Consider the following 20,537-nt stretch of genomic DNA (forward strand, 5'->3'; position numbering starts at 1 on the left):
ATCACATAACCCTTTCCGGTACTTCTGGGTTTTGGCGGTCCGTAAACCGAAAAAACACAACCTGAAGTGTCTGTACCCTGAGGTATGACTGTACTTGCACGTTTTGCCTTCCGAAAGCCACAAACCCAGAAATAAGTGTTCCGGTTTGCACAGGGCCTTCTTGGTAGTGGCACCCACCCTGTGCAATGCCCTCCCATCAGATGTCAAAGAAATAAACACATATCTGACTTTTAGAAGACATCTGAAGGCAGTCCTATTTAGGGAAGTTTTTAATGTTTGATATTTTATCACTTTACAGTGGTACCTCAGGTTAAGTACTTAATTCGTTCCGGAGGTCCGTTCTTAACCTATAACTGTTCTTAAGCCGAAGCACCACTTTAGCTAATGGGGCCTCCTGCTGCTGCTGCGCCATTGGAGCATGATTTCTGTTCTTATCCTGAAGCAAAGTTCTTAACCTGAAGCATTATTTCTGGGTTAGTGGAGTGTGTAACCTGAAGCATATGTAACCTGAAGCGTATGTTACCCGAGGTACCACTGTATTGTTATTATTAATAATATTCTGTTGGGAGCCACCCAGAGTGGCTGAGGAAACGCAGGCAGATAGGTGGGGTATAAATAAATAAAATTATTATTATTATTATTATTATTATTATTATTATTATCAATACAACTAGTGTTGGTAAAAGAATTAACCAGTGGGAAATAAAGCAATTATACAGGACACACACACACACACACACACACACACAGTTCTTCTGCCAAGTTTTCTGCACTCCTTTTTCTCCAGCCTAAACCCTTTTGCTGTGAACCAGTGGGCAAAGGTGCTCTGAGGCAATGGTCTCATGTGACCAGTTTACGGTTACCGCAGCAAAGTGCCTTTCAGGGAGACTCACATGACCATTCCGCATCTCCTGTTGAGAAGAGGCCATTTTTCATCTAGCCGGCTTCTCCTAGCTCTTTTTTCAAGGCAGGACAGCACCACAATGATGACAATCTACAAGAGGAGGGAAAATGAATGCAGACATATCAAGGGATAGACTACCAGCCAATTGCGAGTTGGCAGCCAGATGACTCAACTTACTGATGGAAGAAGTGAACAATGCAGGAAGAGTTCCATGTCTACTGAACTTGTGCAGGTTTCATTTTTCAGTTGCCTGCTCAAGAAACACAAATGAAGATTAAAAAATTATCTGAAAGCTAGATGAAGATTCCATTTCCCTTAAGGTCGTTTCATAAGCTCTGGAGCTGGAGAAAATCTCGACAACGGCTAAGCTACATCTGCCATGAACAATGAGCTTATGCTTTTGGAAAGAAATTGCTTGAGAAGCCATCTTCAGGGGCAACAAATAGGCAATAGATCTAGCGTATTTTTCGCTCTATAGGACGCACCGGACCATAGGAGGGGGAGAACGGGGGGGGGGAATTCTCCCCCTCTCTGCTCAGCGCCCCTTCAGCGAAGCGGCAGGAGAAACGGAACCCCTTCCATTTCTCCTCCCGCTTCGCTGAAGGGGCGCTGCGCAGAGAGGGAAAAATGTGCAGCGCCTCTGCAGCGAAGCAAAGCCTGGAGAGCAAGAGGGATCGGTGTGCACCGACCCTTCTCACTCTCCAGGCTTCAGGCGGCTATCCGCAAGCCTTCGGAGTGCAGCGGGAATTCCTGCTGCTCTCCAAAGGCTTGCGGATAGCTGCCTGAAGCCCCCGGAGCGCAGCCTTTGAAGCCTCTGCAGAACAGCAGGGTGCCTTCACCCCGCTGCCCTGCGGAGGCTTTGCGCAGCTAACCCCAAGCTAGAACAGTGAGACGGAGCGCTGCGCAGCGCTCCCTCTCCCTGTTCTGGCTTTGAGCTTAGCCGCACAGCCTGCATTCGCTCTATAGGACGCACACACGTTTACCCTTAATTTTTGGAGGGGGGAAAGTGCGTCCTATAGAGCGAAAAATACGGTAGATTGTGTGTGGACTTCATAGAAAAAATGAGAATAGCAGGTGAAGCTACTTGGCTGTCAAAAGATAAGTAATGCACAGATGTCTCCAATCTGCATGTGTGGGTTTGAGTAATGCAGGCTGTAATAAACTAAAATCTGCCCTTATTCTCTTATGGGGGACACAAGAGCCTTTATAGAGTCCTTTGTAGGTTCTCCATCGGTCAGCGATAAGAACAGAGGCCAACCAGATAAGAACAGAGGCCAACTGCTTGCGTGAGTGTGGGAAGACCGCTCCCTTTTCTGCCAACTCCATCCGGCCTAGGGGGCGGGGCCTGCGCTCACTGCCACAGCATAAGAGGCCTGAGCAGCTACCGGCAGCAATTTACACAATGGTTTTAAATGTTTTAATCGCTTTTAATTTGCAGCACTTTAAATGGTGGTTGTTGTTTTTTATAATATTATATTATTTCATTATTTTATTTTTGCTTGGGGTGGGATAAGCATTTAGTCAGGGCTATTGTTTCTTGCTTTGTTTTGTTTTGTTTTGTTCTGTTTTGTTTTATTATTATTATTATTCTGTTAAATTATTATATAGTTTGTATTTTGCCTTTTAAGGGGAAGGGTCATGGCTGCCTGGGAGTGGGCCTCAGCCAATAGATTGGGTGGGGCAGGTTCCACAGGGGGAGATGTATCGGGACACCCGATCTCAGTGATCACGGGCAGGAGGAGGAGTTATGCTAAGACCAGACCATGTCATTACCGAGGAGGCAGGTTTAGTCGTTGTTTGAGGACTATCCCTGCCTCCAGGTCTGGTCCTGACCGAAAGGATACAGTAATCAGCAAGGGAAACCCACATGACCTGAAAGTGTTGCTGTGCAATGCCAGGTCAATGATTAATAAAACCACTGCCATCCACGACCTGATTGTGGATGGAGGATTTGATCTGGCATGTGTGACAGAGACCTGGTTGGATGAAGCAGATGGGCCTGTCCTTGCCGCTGCTTGCCCACCAGGTTTCTCTTACCCACAGCAACCCAGGTCATGTGGGCGGGGAGGGGGGGTTGCAGTGATTTTTAGGAAGTCATTAGTCTGCACCAGGCGTCCTATTGGGAAGACCCAGTTTTCTGAGTGCATGTTCTGGAAGTTGAGCAATAGGGGCAGTACAGGATTCCTACTGGTGTACCGACCTCCCCGCTGCACCAAGGATTCCCTGCCCGAGCTGCTTCAGGTCGTGGCGGATATGCTCCTGGAGACACCTAGCTTGGTTGTCCTGGGGGATTTTAACATCCATGCCGACACAACCTTACAAGGGGCCGCTCGGGACTTCGTGGAAAGCATGGCCTCCATGGGGCTGTCCCTGAATAAGTCTGGCCCAACTCATAGCCACGGACATGCCTTAGACTTGGTGTTTACCTCTACGGATGTTGGTGATCTGACATTAACTAAAAGCGAAACAAAAGAAGTGCCATGGTCAGATCACTTCCTGGTGCAACTGGACTTCTCCGCAACCCTTCCCCTCCACAGGGAGGTGGGACCGATTCGGATGGTCCGCCCCCGCCACTTAATGGATCCAATAGGCTTCCAGAGAGTGGTAGGGGATGCTTTATCCCAAGTTGATGGCCTTTCAGCTGATTCCCTGGTGGCACGCTGGAATGCGGAGTTAACCAGGGCTATTGACTGTCTGGCTCCGAAGCGCCCTCTCCGATTGCATGGAGCCCAGACAGCCCCGTGGTTTTCCCCGGAGCTGAGGGTGATGAAACAATCGTTGAGACGGCTAGAGCGCCGGTGGCGGAAAACTCATTCTGAATCAGACCGGACACGGGTTAGAGCTCAACGTCGAGCCTACCAAGTGGCAATGGCGACGGCGAAGAGGGCCTTCTTCGCCGCCTCTATTGCATCTGCAGAAAACAGCAGCAGGAGACTTTTTCAGGTGGTTCGCAATCTATCAGAACCACCTGTACCACCGGGGCCTGGTAGGGACCCCAAGATCTCCTGCAATGCTTTTGCAAAGTTTTTTGCAGATAAAATCGCTCAGATTCAGAAGGAGGTAGACTCCACTGTGGGAGCAGGGCCAGGGCGGGAGAGTGCTAGAGTTCTGTCTGGTCCTGTTACATGGGATCAATTCCAATCTGTTACCTCCGAGGATGTGGACAGGCTGCTTGGACGAGTGAAACCGACCACCTGTCTCCTTGATCCTTGCCCATCCTGGCTGATAAAAGCGAGCCGGGAAGGGCTGGGCGATGGGCTCTGCGGGGTGGTGAATGCTTCCCTCTGTGAGGGAGCCTTCCCAGACCCGCTGAAAGAGGCGGTCATTAAACCGCTTCTTAAAAAAACATCTTTAGACCCGGCCAATTTGGCCAACTATCACCCAGTCTCAAATCTGCCATTCTTGGGCAAGGTGATTGAGCGGGTGGTTGGTGAACAACTCCAAGCACGCCTGGAGGAAACGGACCATTTGGATCCCTTCCAATCAGGATTCAGGCCTCACCATGGGACTGAAACTGCCTTGGTCGCGCTGGTTGATGATCTCCGGCGGGCTAGGGACAAGGGTGAGAGCTGTTTCTTAGTTCTGCTGGATCTCTCAGCGGCCTTTGACACCATCGACCATAACATCCTTCTGGACCGTCTAGAGGGGCTGGGAGCTGGGGGCACTGTCATACAGTGGTTCCGCTCCTTCCTCCTGGGCCGTGTCCAGAAAGTGGTGGTGGGGGGTGAGTGTTCAGACCCCTGGGCTCTCACTTGTGGGGTGCCTCAGGGTTCTGTCCTCTCCCCCATGCTTTTTAATATCTATATGAAGCCGCTGGGAGAGATCATCAGGGGGTTTGGACTGGGTGTTCATCAGTATGCAGATGACACCCAGCTCTACCTCTCCTTTAAATCAGAACCAGTGAAGGCGGTGAAGGTCCTGTGTGAGTGCCTGGAGGCGGTTGGAGGTTGAATGGCGGCTAACAGATTGAGGTTGAATCCTAACAAGACAGAAGTACTGTTTTTGGGGGACAGGAGGCGGGCAGGTGTGGAGGATTCCCTGGTCCTGAATGGGGTAACTGTGCCCCTGAAGGACCAGGTGCGCAGCCTGGGAGTCATTTTGGACTCACAGCTGTCCATGGAGGCGCAGATTAACTCTGTGTCCAGGGCAGCTGTCTACCAGCTCCACCTGGTACGCAGGCTAAGACCCTACCTCCCCGCGGACTGTCTCGCCAGAGTGGTGCATGCTCTAGTTATCTCACGCTTGGACTACTGCAACGCGCTCTACGTGGGGCTACCTTTGAAGGTGACCCGGAAACTGCAATTAATCCAGAATGCGGCAGCGAGACTGGTGACTGGGAGTGGCCGCCGGGACCACATAACACCGGTTCTGAGAGATCTGCATTGGCTCCCAGTACGTTTCCGAGCACGATTCAAAGTGTTGGTGCTGACCTTTAAAGCCCTAAACGGCCTCGGCCCTGTATACCTGAAGGAGCGTCTCCACCCCCATCGTTCAGCCCGGACTCTGAGATCCAGCGCCGAGGGCCTTCTGGCGGTTCCCTCATTGCGAGAAGTGAGGCTACAGGGAACCAGGCAGAGGGCCTTCTCGGTAGCGGCGCCCGCCCTGTGGAACGCCCTCCCATCAGATGTCAAAGAGATAAAGAATTACCTGACGTTCAGAAGACATCTTAAGGCAGCCCTGTTCAGGGAAGTTTTTAATATGTAATGCTGTACGGTTTTTAACACTGATTGGGAGCCGCCCAGAGTGGCTGGGGAAAACTCAGCCAGATGGGCGGGGTATAAATAATAAATTATTATTATTATTATTATTATTATTATTATTATTATTATTACCAGAGAATATTGAGAAGCAAAGCAGCTAGTAAGCCTGATCTTTGTTGAACTGTTGCAACAGCGTGACCCCTTCACACGCAGGAATAGGAGGAGAACCCAGAACCCAGGTGTGTCTGCCCTTGTATAGACATTTTAAATTGCCCACCTTGGAGTCCAAGACCACCCCCAGAAACATCATACCTACATCGCAGAAGGGTGGACTACAGCAGAAATCCGAGTGGGTTGTTTACCTCCTGTCTGGCAGGTTACCTGTTAATGCTTACTTGATTGGATACCCTGGGGAGCCTGGCCAGTCTTTTGTAATGATAAATACTTAGTTCCTGAGCCAGGTCATAGACTCACCCTATTCATATACAGACATACCCTTAAGACAGGATTTGTGAAGGAAAAGACAATGGGGAGGCTTTTCCATTTGACTTTGCAGAGCAAACATTTGGTCAGTTTGGGAGTCAAAAATGGTTACAGGGCTGTTTTTCCTGTGCTGCTTCAGACATGTGGTTTATATAATTATGTATGTGTTTGCTTGGTACATTTATTATATATATAAACGTCCATATAGTTAAAGCTATGGTTTTCCCAGTAGTGATGTATGGAAGTGAGAGCTGGACCATAAAAAAGGCTGATCGCCGAAGAATTGATGCTTTTGAATTATGGTGATGGAGGAGACTCTTGAGAGTCCCATGGACTGCAAGAAGATCAAACCTCTCCATTCTTCAGGAAATCAGCCCTGAGTGCTCACTGGAAGGACGGATCATGAGCGGAGGCTCCAAGACTTTGGCCACCTCATGAGAAGAGAAGACTCCCTGGAAAAGACCCTGATGTTGGGAAAGATGGAGGGCACAAGGAGAAGGAGACGACAGAGGGCAAGATGGTTGGGCAGTGTTCTTGAAGCTACCAGCATGAGTTTGACCAAACTGCGGGAGGCAGTGGAAGACAGGAGTGCCTGGCTTGCTCTGGTCCAGGGGGTCACGAAGAGTTGGACACGACTGAACAACAACAAATAAGACCTTAATTTTTTTATTTCAAGGGATTGAGGGACACTGAGGGGTTTTGGTTTTCATTTAACAAGGAAAAATAGCACAGATGGGTACAACACAGGAGCTAACACCAAAATGCTGACATAACAGGGCCTTTCCCAACTCCTGTCTCACTGTATTCAAACTTCCACACCCCCTCAGTATTTCTCCATCCCTTCTTAACTCAAACCTCTGCTTGTTATGTACTGAAGTTCTCACCCTGGGCCAGGAGGGGGATACTGTAGATAAGTCATGCAAATGAAGGATCGAAAGTGACGTTCAGTGATTGGATAGTTTAGAACGTTGCAACAGTTGCGATTGTTCTGGAGCGCTATACAAGCAGGCTGACTGAGCTCCTCAGTTCAGTTCAGTTCCAGCTTACAAATAAAGAGCTGCTTTGGAAGAATCGCTGTGTCGTCTGATATGTTCGACCCACAACTTAAGACTGCTGTTGTTGGAAAACACTGCTTTTCTCTCAGCTTCTCTCCCTCCTCACTGCAGTTGTGCAACCTACCTTCACTTTTCCTCCCCTCTCCTGACTTCATGCAAATCCAGGATTGTGATGCAGCACTACAAATCGGGGGGGGGGGGGGAGAGAGAGGCTGCACAATGACAGCTTTGCCTTTTTATGTATATATGAAGAAACAGACTGTTTTCATGTTTCCCCTTTCTGCAATAAACAGCCGTTTCTGATTCTCTCTCTCTTTCTGCTTCTACTGACAGGAGAAAACATTCCTTGAAGTTAAATATCTGCAAAGTGCCATTGAGAGACAAGCAAAGGTCAAGATAATGAACCGCTAATCTTATTGACAGTGTTCAGAGGAACCTGGTACTTTTTGTTTTCTCCAGTCAGAACCCTCTTCAAAGCTCTGTAAACCAACCAGAGCCATTTCAACTTGATATTATGATATAATAATAATAATAATAATAATAATAATAATAATAATAATAATAATAATTTATTTATATCCCACCCTCCCTGGCCAGAGCCAGGCTCAGGGCGGCTAACACCAGTAAAATTACAATTTAAAAAAGCCAATTTAAAATACAGGTCAAAATATAATTTAAAATGTAGCCTCATTTTATTAGTAGCCCATAGATCAAAACCATAAGGAGAGGGAAACATAAAGGTCAGACTGAGTCCAAACCAAAGGCTCTGTCTTGCAGGCCCTGCAGAAAGATGTCAAGTCCCGCAGGGCCCTAGTCTCTTGTGACAGAGTGTTCCACCAAGTCGGGGCCAGTACTGAAAAGGACCTGGCCCTAGTTGAGACCAATCTAACCACCTTGCGGCTTGGGACCTCCAAGGTGTTGTCGTTTGTGGACCTTAAGGTCCTCCGCGGGGCATACAGGTGGTCCCATAAGAAGAATAACCCATCAAAGACCATGCAGCCCCACAGTTACAAGGTAGGAGATTTCAAGGGAAGAAATTGTGTGTCACCAGCAAACAAGCAAACCACCCCCAAAAGTGCACAGTTCTTTCCCCCAACGAACCACACAATTTGATGCTGCTGCCGCCGCCCCCAACAAACCAGGAGACAGATTTGGAAGAATGTAAATAAGAAGAGGGACACGGGTGGTGCTGTGGGTTAAACCACAGAGCCTAGGACTTGCCGATCAGAAGGTCGGTGGTTCAAATCCTCGCAACGGGGTGAGCTCCCGTTGCTCGGTCCCTGCTCCTGCCAACCTAGCAGTTCAAAAGCACGTCAAAGTGCAAGTAGATAAATAGGTATCTTTCCAGCGGGAAGGTAAATGGCGTTTCCGTGCGCTGCTCTGGTTTGCTCTGGCTTAATCATGCTGGCTCCATGACCCGGAAGCTGTACGCCGGCTCCCTGGTTTAATCTACAGCGCCACCCGCGTCCCTAACATGGGGATTAGCAGTTAATAAAAGTTTGGGTTCTCTTTTCTTCGGGGCTTCCATCTTGTTCCACCTTGTGGCAGGTGGGAGTCCTATTGCCACAGTCTTCAGTGAAGACCAAGCCTACTGGCTGCTGTTTTGCTCTGGTATTCCTGGCTGGTGTCCTTGTTTTTTGTCCAAAGGAGCCCTCAGATTTCTCCGTTAGCAGCATTAACAGGCAACCATGAGGCAAAGGATCCTATTCTTATTTGGGAATGCATAGCTCTGTCTTCTCATGGGTTGCGGTTGATTCAATATTGGAGTTATCTAGAACCCAGAATTACTAAGGGCAGGACAATGCACCCCAAGCTAATACTTCCGTGCTCAAACTTACCATGCCTCAGCAGCCATGCTGAGCAATTCTGCACTCAATTCCAGAAGCACATCTAAGCACAACTATTCAAGTGCCAGGGATCCAGGTGTGTTTCTCTCTGCCATCCTTCTCTTCCAGCAGGAACTCTGCAGTGCAGTTTTCCCTGGGATTTTCCCTGGGATTCCGAAGGGAAGCCTGTGTCAGTTTGCGACACCCACTGAGCTTGCCACGGACAGAAAGCAAACATCGGGTTAAATATTTACTTCATACAAGCATAAAGAAAATGTTGCATATCCTGCAGCCTGCCTGTTGAGAAGTTTCCTGAATTACTGACACCATTGCAGCAATTAACAGAGGTGATCACGCAGCCCAATTGAACAGTGTCAACAAAATGACAATGCACAACAGTGAAGGTCATATCATGACATACAAGGCATGTCATTTTACATGCCCACCATGTCATGATAGACAAGGCATGTCATGACATACATGGTGTGCCTTTTGTCATGACATGCCTTGTGCGTCATGACAGGACAGGACAATCATGTCATGACATGATTTTGTGTGTCAAGACAAGCTCTGTGTGTCAATACAAGAGAGTTTGGGGGCAGTGTGGAAAGCAGGATATGTCACACAAAATGGCACCAAATAACACTCCACGTTGGTAATCGGACAAGGTTGAGTTTGGGGGTATCTCTATGGCCCCCAGTTTGAGTTTCAGATGCTCAGTTTGGGGGACTGTACAGAAAGTCTGGTTTGTGGCACAAAATGGCACAAAACCAGTGCACCACTTTGGCATTGGTTCGGAGTCAGTAGGACGAGATTGAGATTGGGGCCCTTTACTTGTGACCCCGGTTTGAGTATCAATTTCTCAATTGGTGGGGCAGCACAAAACATGGAGTTTGTGGCACGGAACTACCACAAAACTCTGGGACAAGTTTGGAATTTGGGGCATTAACTTGGGACCCCGATTTGCTTGTCAATACAGTGGTAGCTTGGTTTTAGAACAGCTTAGTTTATGAACAACTTGGAAATAGAACACTGCAAACCCGGAAGCAGGTGTTTTGGTTTGTGAACTTTGCCTTGGAAGCGGAACATGTTCCGCTTCCTGTTGAGCGTGTTCCGTTTGTAAATTGAGTCCCCCACTGCTAATCAGAGGCTTCCTGTTGAGTCTGTCAGCTGTTGAGTCCGGAGCACCCATGCAACACAGAGGTGATATTTGGAGCTTTTGTTTTTGCTAATTTTGTGTGTGTGTTGTTTGTACGGCTTTTTCATTTTTTTGACTGTGACTTGTTCTTTGTTTTATGGGACTGACATATGAATGTGGCTTGTGACTGTGTGGAACTCAGTTCAGCTACTGATTGATTGTGTGATAGCAGAAATGGATAAAAGCCCCCCATTCAAACAATGACTATCATCAGTGCAGGTAAGAAAAAAAAAATATTTTAATTTTTATCTACAATACTGTTTTATTTATTTTATAGTACAGTGGTACCTCTGGTTACGTACTTAATTCATTCCGGAGGTCCGTTCTTAAGCTGAACTGTTCTTAACCTGAAGCACCACTTTAGCTAATGGGGCTTCCTGCTGCTGCCACGCCACTGCCGTGCGATTTCTGTTCTCACCCTGAAGCAAAGTTCTTAACCCGAGGTACTATTTCTGGTTAGCAGAGTCTGGAACCTGAAGCGCATGTAACCTGAAGCGTATGTAACCCGAGGTACCACTGTACAGTACACTGTTTATTGCTTTCATTTTATGGATCAATGGTCTCGTTAGATAGTAAAACTCATGTTAAATTGCTGGTTTAGGGATTTTTAAAAGTCTGGAACAGATTAATCCATTTTGCATTACTTTTGGAATGCTTAGGTTTTGGAACACACTTGCGGAATGGATTAAGTTTGGGAACCAAAGTACGACTGTACTTGGTTTGGGGGGGGGCACAAAATGTTGGTTTTGCAGAACAAAATGGCACAAAACTAACACAAAACTTTTGCGTCAGATTTTTTTGGGGGGGTGGATCCAGATTTTTGGAGTCACACGTTAATGAAGCCTGATAGTCACAAATGCAAAGGAGCCTGGCTAGACATCCGAAATAAGGAAAAGGCCAGGCAGAAGAGAAAACGGTGCTACAGACATGTGTTTTGGAGTGTTGCCTTCTCTGGATTGGAACAGAGAAATAAAAGCTTTTATAGAGATCGCAGATGGTGACGGCAGCCACGAAATTAAAAGACGCCTGCTTCTTGGGAGAAAAGCCATGACAAACCTAGACAGCATCTTAAAAAGTAGAGACATCACTTTGCCAACAAAGGTCGACAAAGGACGAGATGGTTGGACAGTGTTCTCGAATCTACCAGCATGAGTTTGACCAAACTGTGGGAGGCAGTGGAAGACAGGAGTGCCTGGCGTGCTCTGGTCCAGGGGGTCACAAAGAGCCGGACACGACTAAACGACTAAACAACAACAGAGATCGCAAAGCAGCATTATCCATTGCCAAAATCCAGGTTGTTCTCCATATTGCCCTCTTCACATGCATGAGAAGATCCATTATGTAGGCCCAGTGTTAAGTAGCAAAATCCAAACGGCTTGCATCATGGGTCCAGCATGATTGTCACACCTCGCTCCTATCCTGCTTCTTAGCCTGTGTAGGAAGAAAGGTCCACACAAACGTATCCTTTCTGATATGCAGTCGCTAAGCAGCCGCAAAGGACATTTTGGCTGGATATCAAGGTTACTGATAGTGTAAATGAAGCTTTGAAATTGTTTTAATTTTTCAGTCTATCTGGAATTTTAATCTATGATAGTTTATGCCATAAAAGCTTTCTTAAGTGCTTTAAGGTGCAACAACACTTTTTCATTGTCCCTCTCCACAAACCCCAAAACAAATTGGAGGCACACTTCCCTTTTACACCTAAAATGTCCAGCCGAAATTGCCAAGACAGGTATTCACTGGTGTTGCATCTGCATCCATATATCATAGGATCAGGGTGGAGCTGTGGTCTAATCCACCGAGCCTCTTGGGCTTGCCAATCAGAAGGTTGGCGGTTCGAATCCCCACAACGGGGTGAGCTCCAGTTCCTCTGTCCCAGCTCCTGCCAACCTAACAGTTTGAAAGCATGCCAGTGCAAATAAATCAATAGGTACCACTGTGGCGGAAAGGTAAACGGTGTTTCCGTGCACTCTTGTTTCCGTCACGGTGTCCCGTTACGCCAGAAGCGGTTTAGTCATGCTGGCTACATGACCTGGAAAGCTGTCTGTGGACAAACGCCGGCTCCCTCGGCCTGAAAGAGAGATGAGCGCCGCAAAACCATAGTCCTTACGATTACCATATATCATGGCTATCAATAACATATGTGCTGCAGGAAACATGTGTAACACTCCTGTTTCCCCTTCCTTCTTAACAACCGGAGGCCTGGGCAGCTTTATACCTGCTGGGATTGACAAGGCATCTGACCCTCACCTGAATCTCATAACTCACTTTTATTTATTAGTGCCACTTTGTTTTGTACGATTCCTTGCAAATGAAGCAAAACAACTTTTCTGCTTGTATATGTTGATAATATAATTTTGGTTACAGACAAGACTGTACAAAAACAAGGTTGGGTGCAGGCCTGGCCAGGACATAGGCGTCTTGTCTGTGACAAAGGTGACCTGTGTGTGTGCTTGCTTGCTTGATTAACAGCTGTTGGGAACTTCAAAGTCCCTGCTCTCCCTTCTTATGGTCTTTGTACTGGACCTGAAGACTCCAATAGAGAGCATTCCATGTCAAGAAGGAGGGCAAGTGGGCACCCTATCAAATGACAGGGCAGGAGCTACACAGAACAGGGCCTTTTCAATGGGGATGCCCATTGTATGGCTCGCTCTTCCCAGACCTGCTCTTTTTGGCCTGCATTTTGGAGCTTTATAATTTAGGAAGACTTTGGAAGAACTGGTTGACAAGTCTTATCAGTTGCTGACGTATGAGCGGATTTTATTTGCTGCTATTCTGGGCTTCTGGTGCACCAGGGATTACTCCAGCGTAATTGAGTTGACCAGGATGCCAGAAGGGAGATGTCAGGGATGATTTGGAGAAGCAATGGACAGAAGAGGCGGAACAGGGGTTCAGAGATGCTGCAACCACCAAGAGGCTCAGGAAGGAAGCTCAGACTCAGGAAAGGTAAAAAGGTAAAGGTACCCCTGCCCGTACGGGCCAGTCTTGACAGACTCTGGGGTTGTGCGCCCATCTCACTCAAGAGGCCAGGGGCCAGCGCTGTCCGGAGACACTTCCGGGTCACGTGGCCAGCGTGACATCGCTGCTCTGGCGAGCCAGAGCCGCACACGGAAACGCTGTTTACCTTCCCGCTGGTAAGCGGTCCCTATTTATCTACTTGCACCCGGAGGTGCTTTCGAACTGCTAGGTTGGCAGGCGCTGGGACTGAGCAGCGGGAGCGCACCCCGCCGCAGCACAGACAAGGAGGGAAATGAAACGTGAGGATCAAAGACGTCTCACACAATTCCCACGCCTACTTTGTTGGCGCGAGAATCGTAGGAAGCCACTCCCCAAATCTGACTCAACAGGTTCAGACGTGTAATTCTGAACTGTAGCTGTTTCTTGTATATATGTAATAAAGACTGTAAATACCAATGCTAACTGTGCCGGAGTGTTAATGCCAAGGGGAAACGCCACCTTTACAGGATACAGTTTATGAGCTTTCTCCATTATCTGCACAGCAGGGAATGTTCAGTCAACAGTGCAAAGGCTGAGCTGAAGCAATCCCTGCTGGTTATCTGTTTGAGCAATAGGGGTCACTGTTTGGTAGTACCCAATTGGTTAGCTGTCAGATTCCAGAGCTTCCTATTGGTGGCTCTTAGGTAATTCACAAAATACAGAGCCCATTGATAAAACACAGTATTCATTCATAAATCTGCATTGCTACATATTGGGTGTACATTTCAGCAGTTGAATGTACAAGTTTATGGCCATACTGTAGTGTAGTGCTTATGTGACTGTGAATAAAAGGTGGATGGGCTCATTGTCTTGGGGTTGCGGGGTGAAGAGGTGACAAAACTGATTTCCAATAAGTGCTCCCCCCCCCCTTTATTTCCATAACAAGTCCTTGAGTCTGTACTCTGAATGGTGAGACCAGGGACCTAGAAGGTGCAGGGCTTGTCAATCCAACCCCTGCACAGTCTCATCAGAGCTGACCTTAAGGCAATTGGGCCAAATTGGGCCCCACGGGCCGCACCTAAGGAGGCCCCACACCAGGGCAATCTAGATGGATTTTATTTATATCTATAAGATTTTGCAGACTTTGGCTGTGAACTGGGGCCCTACCAAAGAAAAAAGAAAAAAAGAATTCAAGTTGCGCATGAAGTCTTGGGTTTACAATTTTGGGAGAGGGGAAACAGCAGCACAGGGAAGCAGACATGTTTGCAAGGCCCCCTAGGTTTAGAGGCCCAAGTTGCCCTGCCCTCGCATGAAGTATTGGGTTTGCAATTTTGGGTGTGGGAGGGCTGGCGAGGCCCCCTAGGCTTCAGCCTACTTAGCCTGTACATAAATCTGACACTGGCTGTGGTCCACCAACTTATGAAGAACCACGAGTTCCCCTACCGTACATAAGAATAAAACACTGGAAAAGTGCATACATGTGGTGTGAAGGATGGGGAAACTCTGCCCCTATAGGTGTTGTTGGACTCCATTTCCCATCAGCCACAGCCAGAATGGCTGGTGGTCAGGGCTATGGGAGCTGTAGTCCAACAACGTTGAGAACGCAGACTAAGATAGTCCTAATGGAACATCCCAAATTATTTTCCCACCTGTCAGCAGTAAACATAGCAACATGAACTCAAAATCAATTTCAATGGAAGACACAGCAAGAAAAGGCAAGGTTTTCGTTATGTAGGCTCAGCTACACCAGTAAGTGTACAGTACAACCAGCTTTGGAAGCAGCTGCTCAATAATAATAATAATAATAATAATAATAATAATAATAATAATAATAATAATTTTATTATTTATACCCAGCACATCTGGCTGGATTTCCCCAGTCACTCTGGGCAGCTTACAACACATATAAAAACATAGTAAAACATCAAACATTTTTAAAGAAAACTTTCAGCGAGTAGAACTAATGAAGGAACCTTGAGAACAAATCATCTGAAAGCAGTTTTGGAATCATGCACACACCAGCTCAAGTCACTGGTTTAGAAATTCAGGATTCCAATTTGGCAACATGGAAAAAAACAAAAACTTGTTGTTATTAAACCAGTGTCACTCACTCTACTTTGATTTCCAACCTCAGATGTGCTTTCATTCTAGATCCCCTGGTCTGGTCAGGGCAGGGCAGAACAGAACGAGGAGCTGGGGCGGGGAGTAATTGGCACAGGCCTATGATTCTGAGGAGGCCGACTTTGAGTATTTGTTCTGTTCTGTTACTTGTTGGCGCTGTGAGTTAAACCACAGAGCCCAGGACTTGCTGATCAGAAGGTCGGCGGTTCAAATCCCCGCAACGGGGTGAGCTCCCGTTCCTTGGTCCCAGCTCCTGCCAACCTAGCAGTTCGAAAGCACATCAAAGTGCAAGTAGATAAATAGGTACCGCTCCGGCAGGAAGGTAAACGGCGTTTCCGTGTGCTGCTCTGGTTCGCCAGATGCGGCTTGGTCATGCTGGCCACATGACCGGGAAGCTGTCTGCGGACAAACGCCGGCTCCCATGGCCTATAGAGCGAGATGAGCGCCGCAACCCCAGAGTCGGTCACGACTGGACCTAATGGTCAGGGGTCCCTTTACCCTTTTATGCATGACACGAGCAGTTTGAAATGGGGCCTACATTTTCTGTCCAGCCTGGGCCCATTACCAGTTTTGCACAGCCCCGGGTCTAGCCAGGGGGAGAAGTGTCAAATAATTGTAGGGACAGCACACACAAAAAGTGCATGCTTGTGTGGTCTTCAAAGAGATTACCTAAATCTTCCTAGAGACAATGGCTTGTGTATAGCAGGCAGCAGTCAGGCAAACCAGACATTCATGTGGAGGGAAGGCATGACACATAATGTGGTGGAAATACAACAGGTTATCTTTTTAGAAAGCACTATGGAACAAGCTGTCAATAAATGCAACTCTCAGCAAGTATAACTTGTGCCGCTTTTGTCGTTGCATCATCAGGAACGGCATCTCTACCGTCCACGTAGAGTCCACATATTAAACATGCTGATCCCAACGCACCAATTGGTCTGTAGAATGATCGCCTGGAGGGACAGCACAGGGCTGTGGAAAATCCACTGGATTAGTTCCTAGTCTTCGCTTCTGGAATTGCAGGAGACTGGGGTTGTTCAAAAGCGTGTAAAGCAACAGCCATCTTTTCCTGGCTCTGCCTGATACCCTGGGAGCTAAAAACAAGACTGACAATTAAATTTTCAAACATCAGCAACATGCATGCACCACAACCTCTATACCTTATTTATAAGGCTTCCATTATTATTTGTACCCCGCCCATCTGGCTGGGTTTCCCCAGCCACTCTGGGCGGCTTCCACAGAGACCAAAAATACACTAAAATGTCACACATTAAAAACTTCCCTGAACAGGGCTGCCTTAAGATGTCTTCTGAATGAAAATTATGTGGTTTTGGCAGAAATGACATAAAGGATTAAGTAAAAATGAATTGATGAAAGAGAGAACGTAAAATTACAGTATATTAAAACAAATTATTAAGATAAAAACAAGGTTGGAAGGATTTGCTGAAATAACAATTTGAATTAGAATACAAAAATGGGAGGTATGAGGAGGTCAAGGAAATAAGTAAAGGAAGTAAGCTATGTAAAGGTTCGATTTGGGGTTTTTTTGTTTTTTAAATGATTGTATTTTTTCTGTCTTTTTTATATTTTTTTTCTCTTGTTTCTTTTTGTATCCTTTAAAATTTTGAATAAATATTATTTTTTAAAAAAAGATGTCTTCTGAATGTCAGGTAGTTGTTTATCACTTTGACATCTGATGGGAGGGCGTTCCACAGGGCGGGCGCCACTACCAAGAAGGCCCTCTGCCTGGTTCCCTGTAGCTTTGCAGCTGTAGGTACAACTCTAGGTGCTCATGTTAGTGTTTAAAGCTCAAAGTAACTTAGGCCCCAAATATCTGCAAGACCACTTCCTTCCCTCCAGAACATCATGGAGGTCAAAATCAGCGGAGGGGACCCTCCTGGTGGTTCCATCACTCTCAGCTGTTTATGGGATGGCAGCCCTGGAGTAGGCATTCACTGTAGCAGCCCCAAAGTTGTAGAATTCCCTTCCCACAGATGTGTGTCTGGCACTTTCTTTAAGCCACTCTCATCAGAGGCTTAAAACGAACCTCTTTACCCTGGCCTTTTGATACCTGAAATACATACCTTGGGACCAACCCTATTCTCTTGAATGTTAATCCTTTTTAAAAATTAGGCTTCTAATTGTCGTAACCCACCCTGGGGCAGACTAATGACTGTACTGAAAGACCTTTCCTTTTGTTCCTTTCCCTTGGAGCACTCAGAAGTCGCTTTCAAAGAGTCAATTGACCGCTGTAAAATAATTACCGTATTTTTTGCACCATAACACTCACTTGTTTCCTCCTAGAAAGTAAGGGGAAATGTCTGTGCGTGTTATGGAGCGAATGCCTGCAGGTGGCGGGGGGGATCTGCTGCAGTCGTGAGCAGAGGATCCATGGTTCCCCTTCCTTCCCTCCTCTGTGGTTACAAAGCATGGATCCACATGGATCCTCAGGATTTTTGCATTGGGCTACTCCAAACTCACTGTCAGATCACATGTCTGCGGCCACAGCATGAACCACAAAAATCATATATCCAATATTTTGTTTAGAATATTCTTTTCTTGTTTTCCTCCTCTAAAAACTAAGTCCGTGTTATGGTCTGGAGTGTGTTATAGAGCGAAAAATACGGTATTTATTTTGCCATGACAAAAATGGTACAGACAAGCTAATGCTCATTGCCTGCCCCCCCCCCCTTCTCTGGGCTTGCCAGCCTTTTTTATACCCTCTGGGACGGATGATCATTTGATTTCCCAGAAAACACGTGATTTACGGGAAATGGTATAGAATTTAGCTTTATTTCCAGCCCCTCCTTCCTCCTATTCCAGCCTCCCTCCCTCTGGGGTTACAATAACATCCATTCAACCTTGCTCTTTATCTCTGCCAGATATTCCTGAGAGTGGCCTATTTTCACTGTAACATCTAAGCAACAAGAAAAAGCCTTCTGGTTGGTGTAAAAACCTCCCCCCCCCCTTAAGGGAGGAGAAAATGCCTCAAAGAGTTTTTGGGATCATATAGAGAACAACATGTTAATGGCCCTTCATTACAACCAGAAAAGACAATTGAAATTGGTGTCAGGTAGGTTGGACCTAGGGCCAGCTCCTGAAGCAAACCACAAAATGGTACCTCCCTCCCCATCTGGGAAGAAGGGGTGAGTGGAGATCTACATCAGGAACAAGGGAAGAATAATTGGGATCCGCTGCCTCATGGATGGGTTGGCCCTGGTTGGACCAACTAGCCAACCTGTCAAACTCAATCACATACAGTACTTATAACATTCAATGTTTGGAGAGCGAATTGTACAGCTGGGATAGCAGAGACTTTCAAAACAAAACAAAACCCTAGAATGGAATGTGACCAGTGCTGCTGTGAGTGAATGGAGTTTTCAAAGAATATGTAGTGTTGCCAACTGGCCGGGGGGTGGGGGGGTGGGACTGGCCGGCTCAGCAGAAATCAGTAGCGGAAGCTTTTCATGGCACAGACGCTGATAATGTCCTCACATCCAACTGCTGTTACAAGGCCCAGGAGCAGTGGGCTGATGAAAACGTTGGCAATCCTAAGAATAAGTGGGGCACATGTCTTTTTTGTTTGTCCCTTGCTAGGTAAAGGTAAAGGGACCCCTGACCATTGGGTCCAGTCATGGCCGACTCTGGGGTTGCGGCGCTCATCTCGCTTTATTGTACAAGGGAGCCGGCGTACAGCTTCCGGATCATGTGGCCAGCATGACTAAGCTGCTTCTGGCAAACCAGAGCAATGCACGGAAATGCTGTTTACCTTCCTGCCGGAGCGCTACCTATTTATCTACTTGCACTTTGATGTGCTTTCGAACTGCTAGGTTGGCAGGAGCAGGGGCCGAGCAACGGGAGCTCACCCCATTGCGGGGATTCGAACCGCCAATCTTCTGATCAGCAAGTCCTAGGCTCTGTGGTTTAACCCACAGCGCCACCCGTGTCCCATTGGCCTGTGCTAGCCCAGAACAAATTTTGAGTTTCTGAACTTCCTGTTCTTGGGAAGAAGGGCTTGGGTTTTTAAGAATTAGAAAACATCCAGGACAGACAGTTTTTAATGTGTACGTTTTTTCAGTTCCTTGGTGGCAGCGATATTTGGAGCCATCCTCACAACTGCAGAGTTACAATTTGCGAAACATATCTTTAGGTGTCAGGCAAAAGCATTCTCATCTCCCAGGCCTTTGGCTAATTAATCAATGCCCTTTTAAACTATGGAGTGTGTGTGTGTGTGTGTGTGTGTGTGTGTGTGTGTGTTATTGTTTTGCTTGTTACTATGTTACATATTTTTAATACAGTCAAAGCTTGGTTTTAGAATGTAATCTGCCCTGGAAGGCTGCTCGACTTCCGAAATGTTTACAACCGAAAACTGAAAGCGGAAGCCTCATGTAATGGTTATATGGGGTTGCTCGTGTGTAAGTTGCCGCCAATCCTGGCTAGGTAGCCTGGTTAAACCTTTTCTGGCTGGACAGCCCTTCACTTCGTGGCTGTTCAGTCACTAGCAGAATCCGTCAGTAGGCGTTTCTTGAACTTCTTCCAGCAAAGAAGTTCTTTGACGCCAAGTCTATGCCTACTTTCCCTGCGCGGAAGTCTTCTGCGCAGGGTGGGTGTGGGTAGCGGAGGACCTGTGCTCTCCCCGCTGGTCTCCAGCGAAGAGTCCTGGAGCCCTCTCTCCGATTCCCCCATCCGCCCCCCTTTATCCCTGGTGTTACGCTGATTTCCTTCCCCAGTTGATGAGTTCCCTCTCTCCCTGCTGGGCCCTTCTCCGGCATCGCTTGGGAGCCCTGCCTCCACTCCTGGCTCCGATGTCAGTTCCCTGACACCTCAGTATAATGGGGAAACTCAAAATGGAAGCCATGTAGCACATTCAGCTTCCGAAAATCATTCAAAAACCGGAGCATTTACTTCCGGGTTTTTGGCATTCGGAAGCCGAAACGTACAATAACAGAGGCGTTCAGAAACCGAGGTTTGACTGTACTGTAAACTGCCCTGTCATCCTTGGGTGAAGGGCAGTATAACAAACAAACAAACAAACAAACAAACAGCTAGAGACACACAAACATATAAACTTTGTTAAACTGACTCCCAGCATTTCTGATAGTTTACCTATTTCCCGCATGTCCGTGTTTTCGGTGGGTCCATTGACTTTTTGCCATTGCCTCTGTCTGATTTTGGTATCCAGGATGTGGCAGAAGCAGACAAGGATGGGGTTCGAGTGGTAGTGGTCGATCAGGAGCATTGCAACCCAAGACTTGTGTGCTACAGTGAAATAAACACCATTCACCTGTTAATGCCAAACTCACCCTTCCATCC

At 47.1% G+C, this 20,537-nt stretch overlaps 2 protein-coding genes across 5 annotated transcripts in view; both read right to left on the reverse strand.

The window, feature by feature from the left end:
- The window catches only part of LOC310834778 (stimulated by retinoic acid gene 6 protein-like), a 34,044-nt gene extending 24,859 nt beyond the window's left edge, over positions 1-9,185 (reverse strand). Inside the window, exons 1-3 of one of the 2 annotated variants that reach the window (XM_083719076.1) lie at positions 8,981-9,185; positions 1,082-1,154; positions 894-994 (exon numbers count right to left, since the gene is read on the reverse strand). In XM_083719076.1, the coding sequence (XP_083575202.1) occupies positions 894-994; positions 1,082-1,154; positions 8,981-8,997 (191 nt within the window). In that variant the 5' untranslated portion in view covers positions 8,998-9,185. The remainder of the gene's footprint in view (positions 1-893; positions 995-1,081; positions 1,155-8,980) is intronic. The other variant, XM_083719075.1, reaches the window with a different exon arrangement.
- Positions 9,186-14,926: 5,741 nt separating this feature from the next.
- Positions 14,927-20,537, reverse strand: part of LOC310834750 (stimulated by retinoic acid gene 6 protein-like) — a 54,037-nt gene continuing 48,426 nt past the window's right edge. Inside the window, exons 17-18 of one of the 3 annotated variants that reach the window (XM_083718974.1) lie at positions 20,331-20,483; positions 14,927-16,330 (exon numbers count right to left, since the gene is read on the reverse strand). In XM_083718974.1, the coding sequence (XP_083575100.1) occupies positions 16,131-16,330; positions 20,331-20,483 (353 nt within the window). In that variant the 3' untranslated portion in view covers positions 14,927-16,130. The remainder of the gene's footprint in view (positions 16,331-20,330; positions 20,484-20,537) is intronic. The other 2 variants (XM_083718975.1, XM_083718976.1) reach the window with 2 other exon arrangements.

The sequence above is a fragment of the Podarcis gaigeae genome (assembly GCF_964106915.1).
Source record: "Podarcis gaigeae genome assembly, chromosome: 17".
NCBI classification, from domain to species: Eukaryota; Metazoa; Chordata; class Lepidosauria; order Squamata; family Lacertidae; genus Podarcis; species Podarcis gaigeae.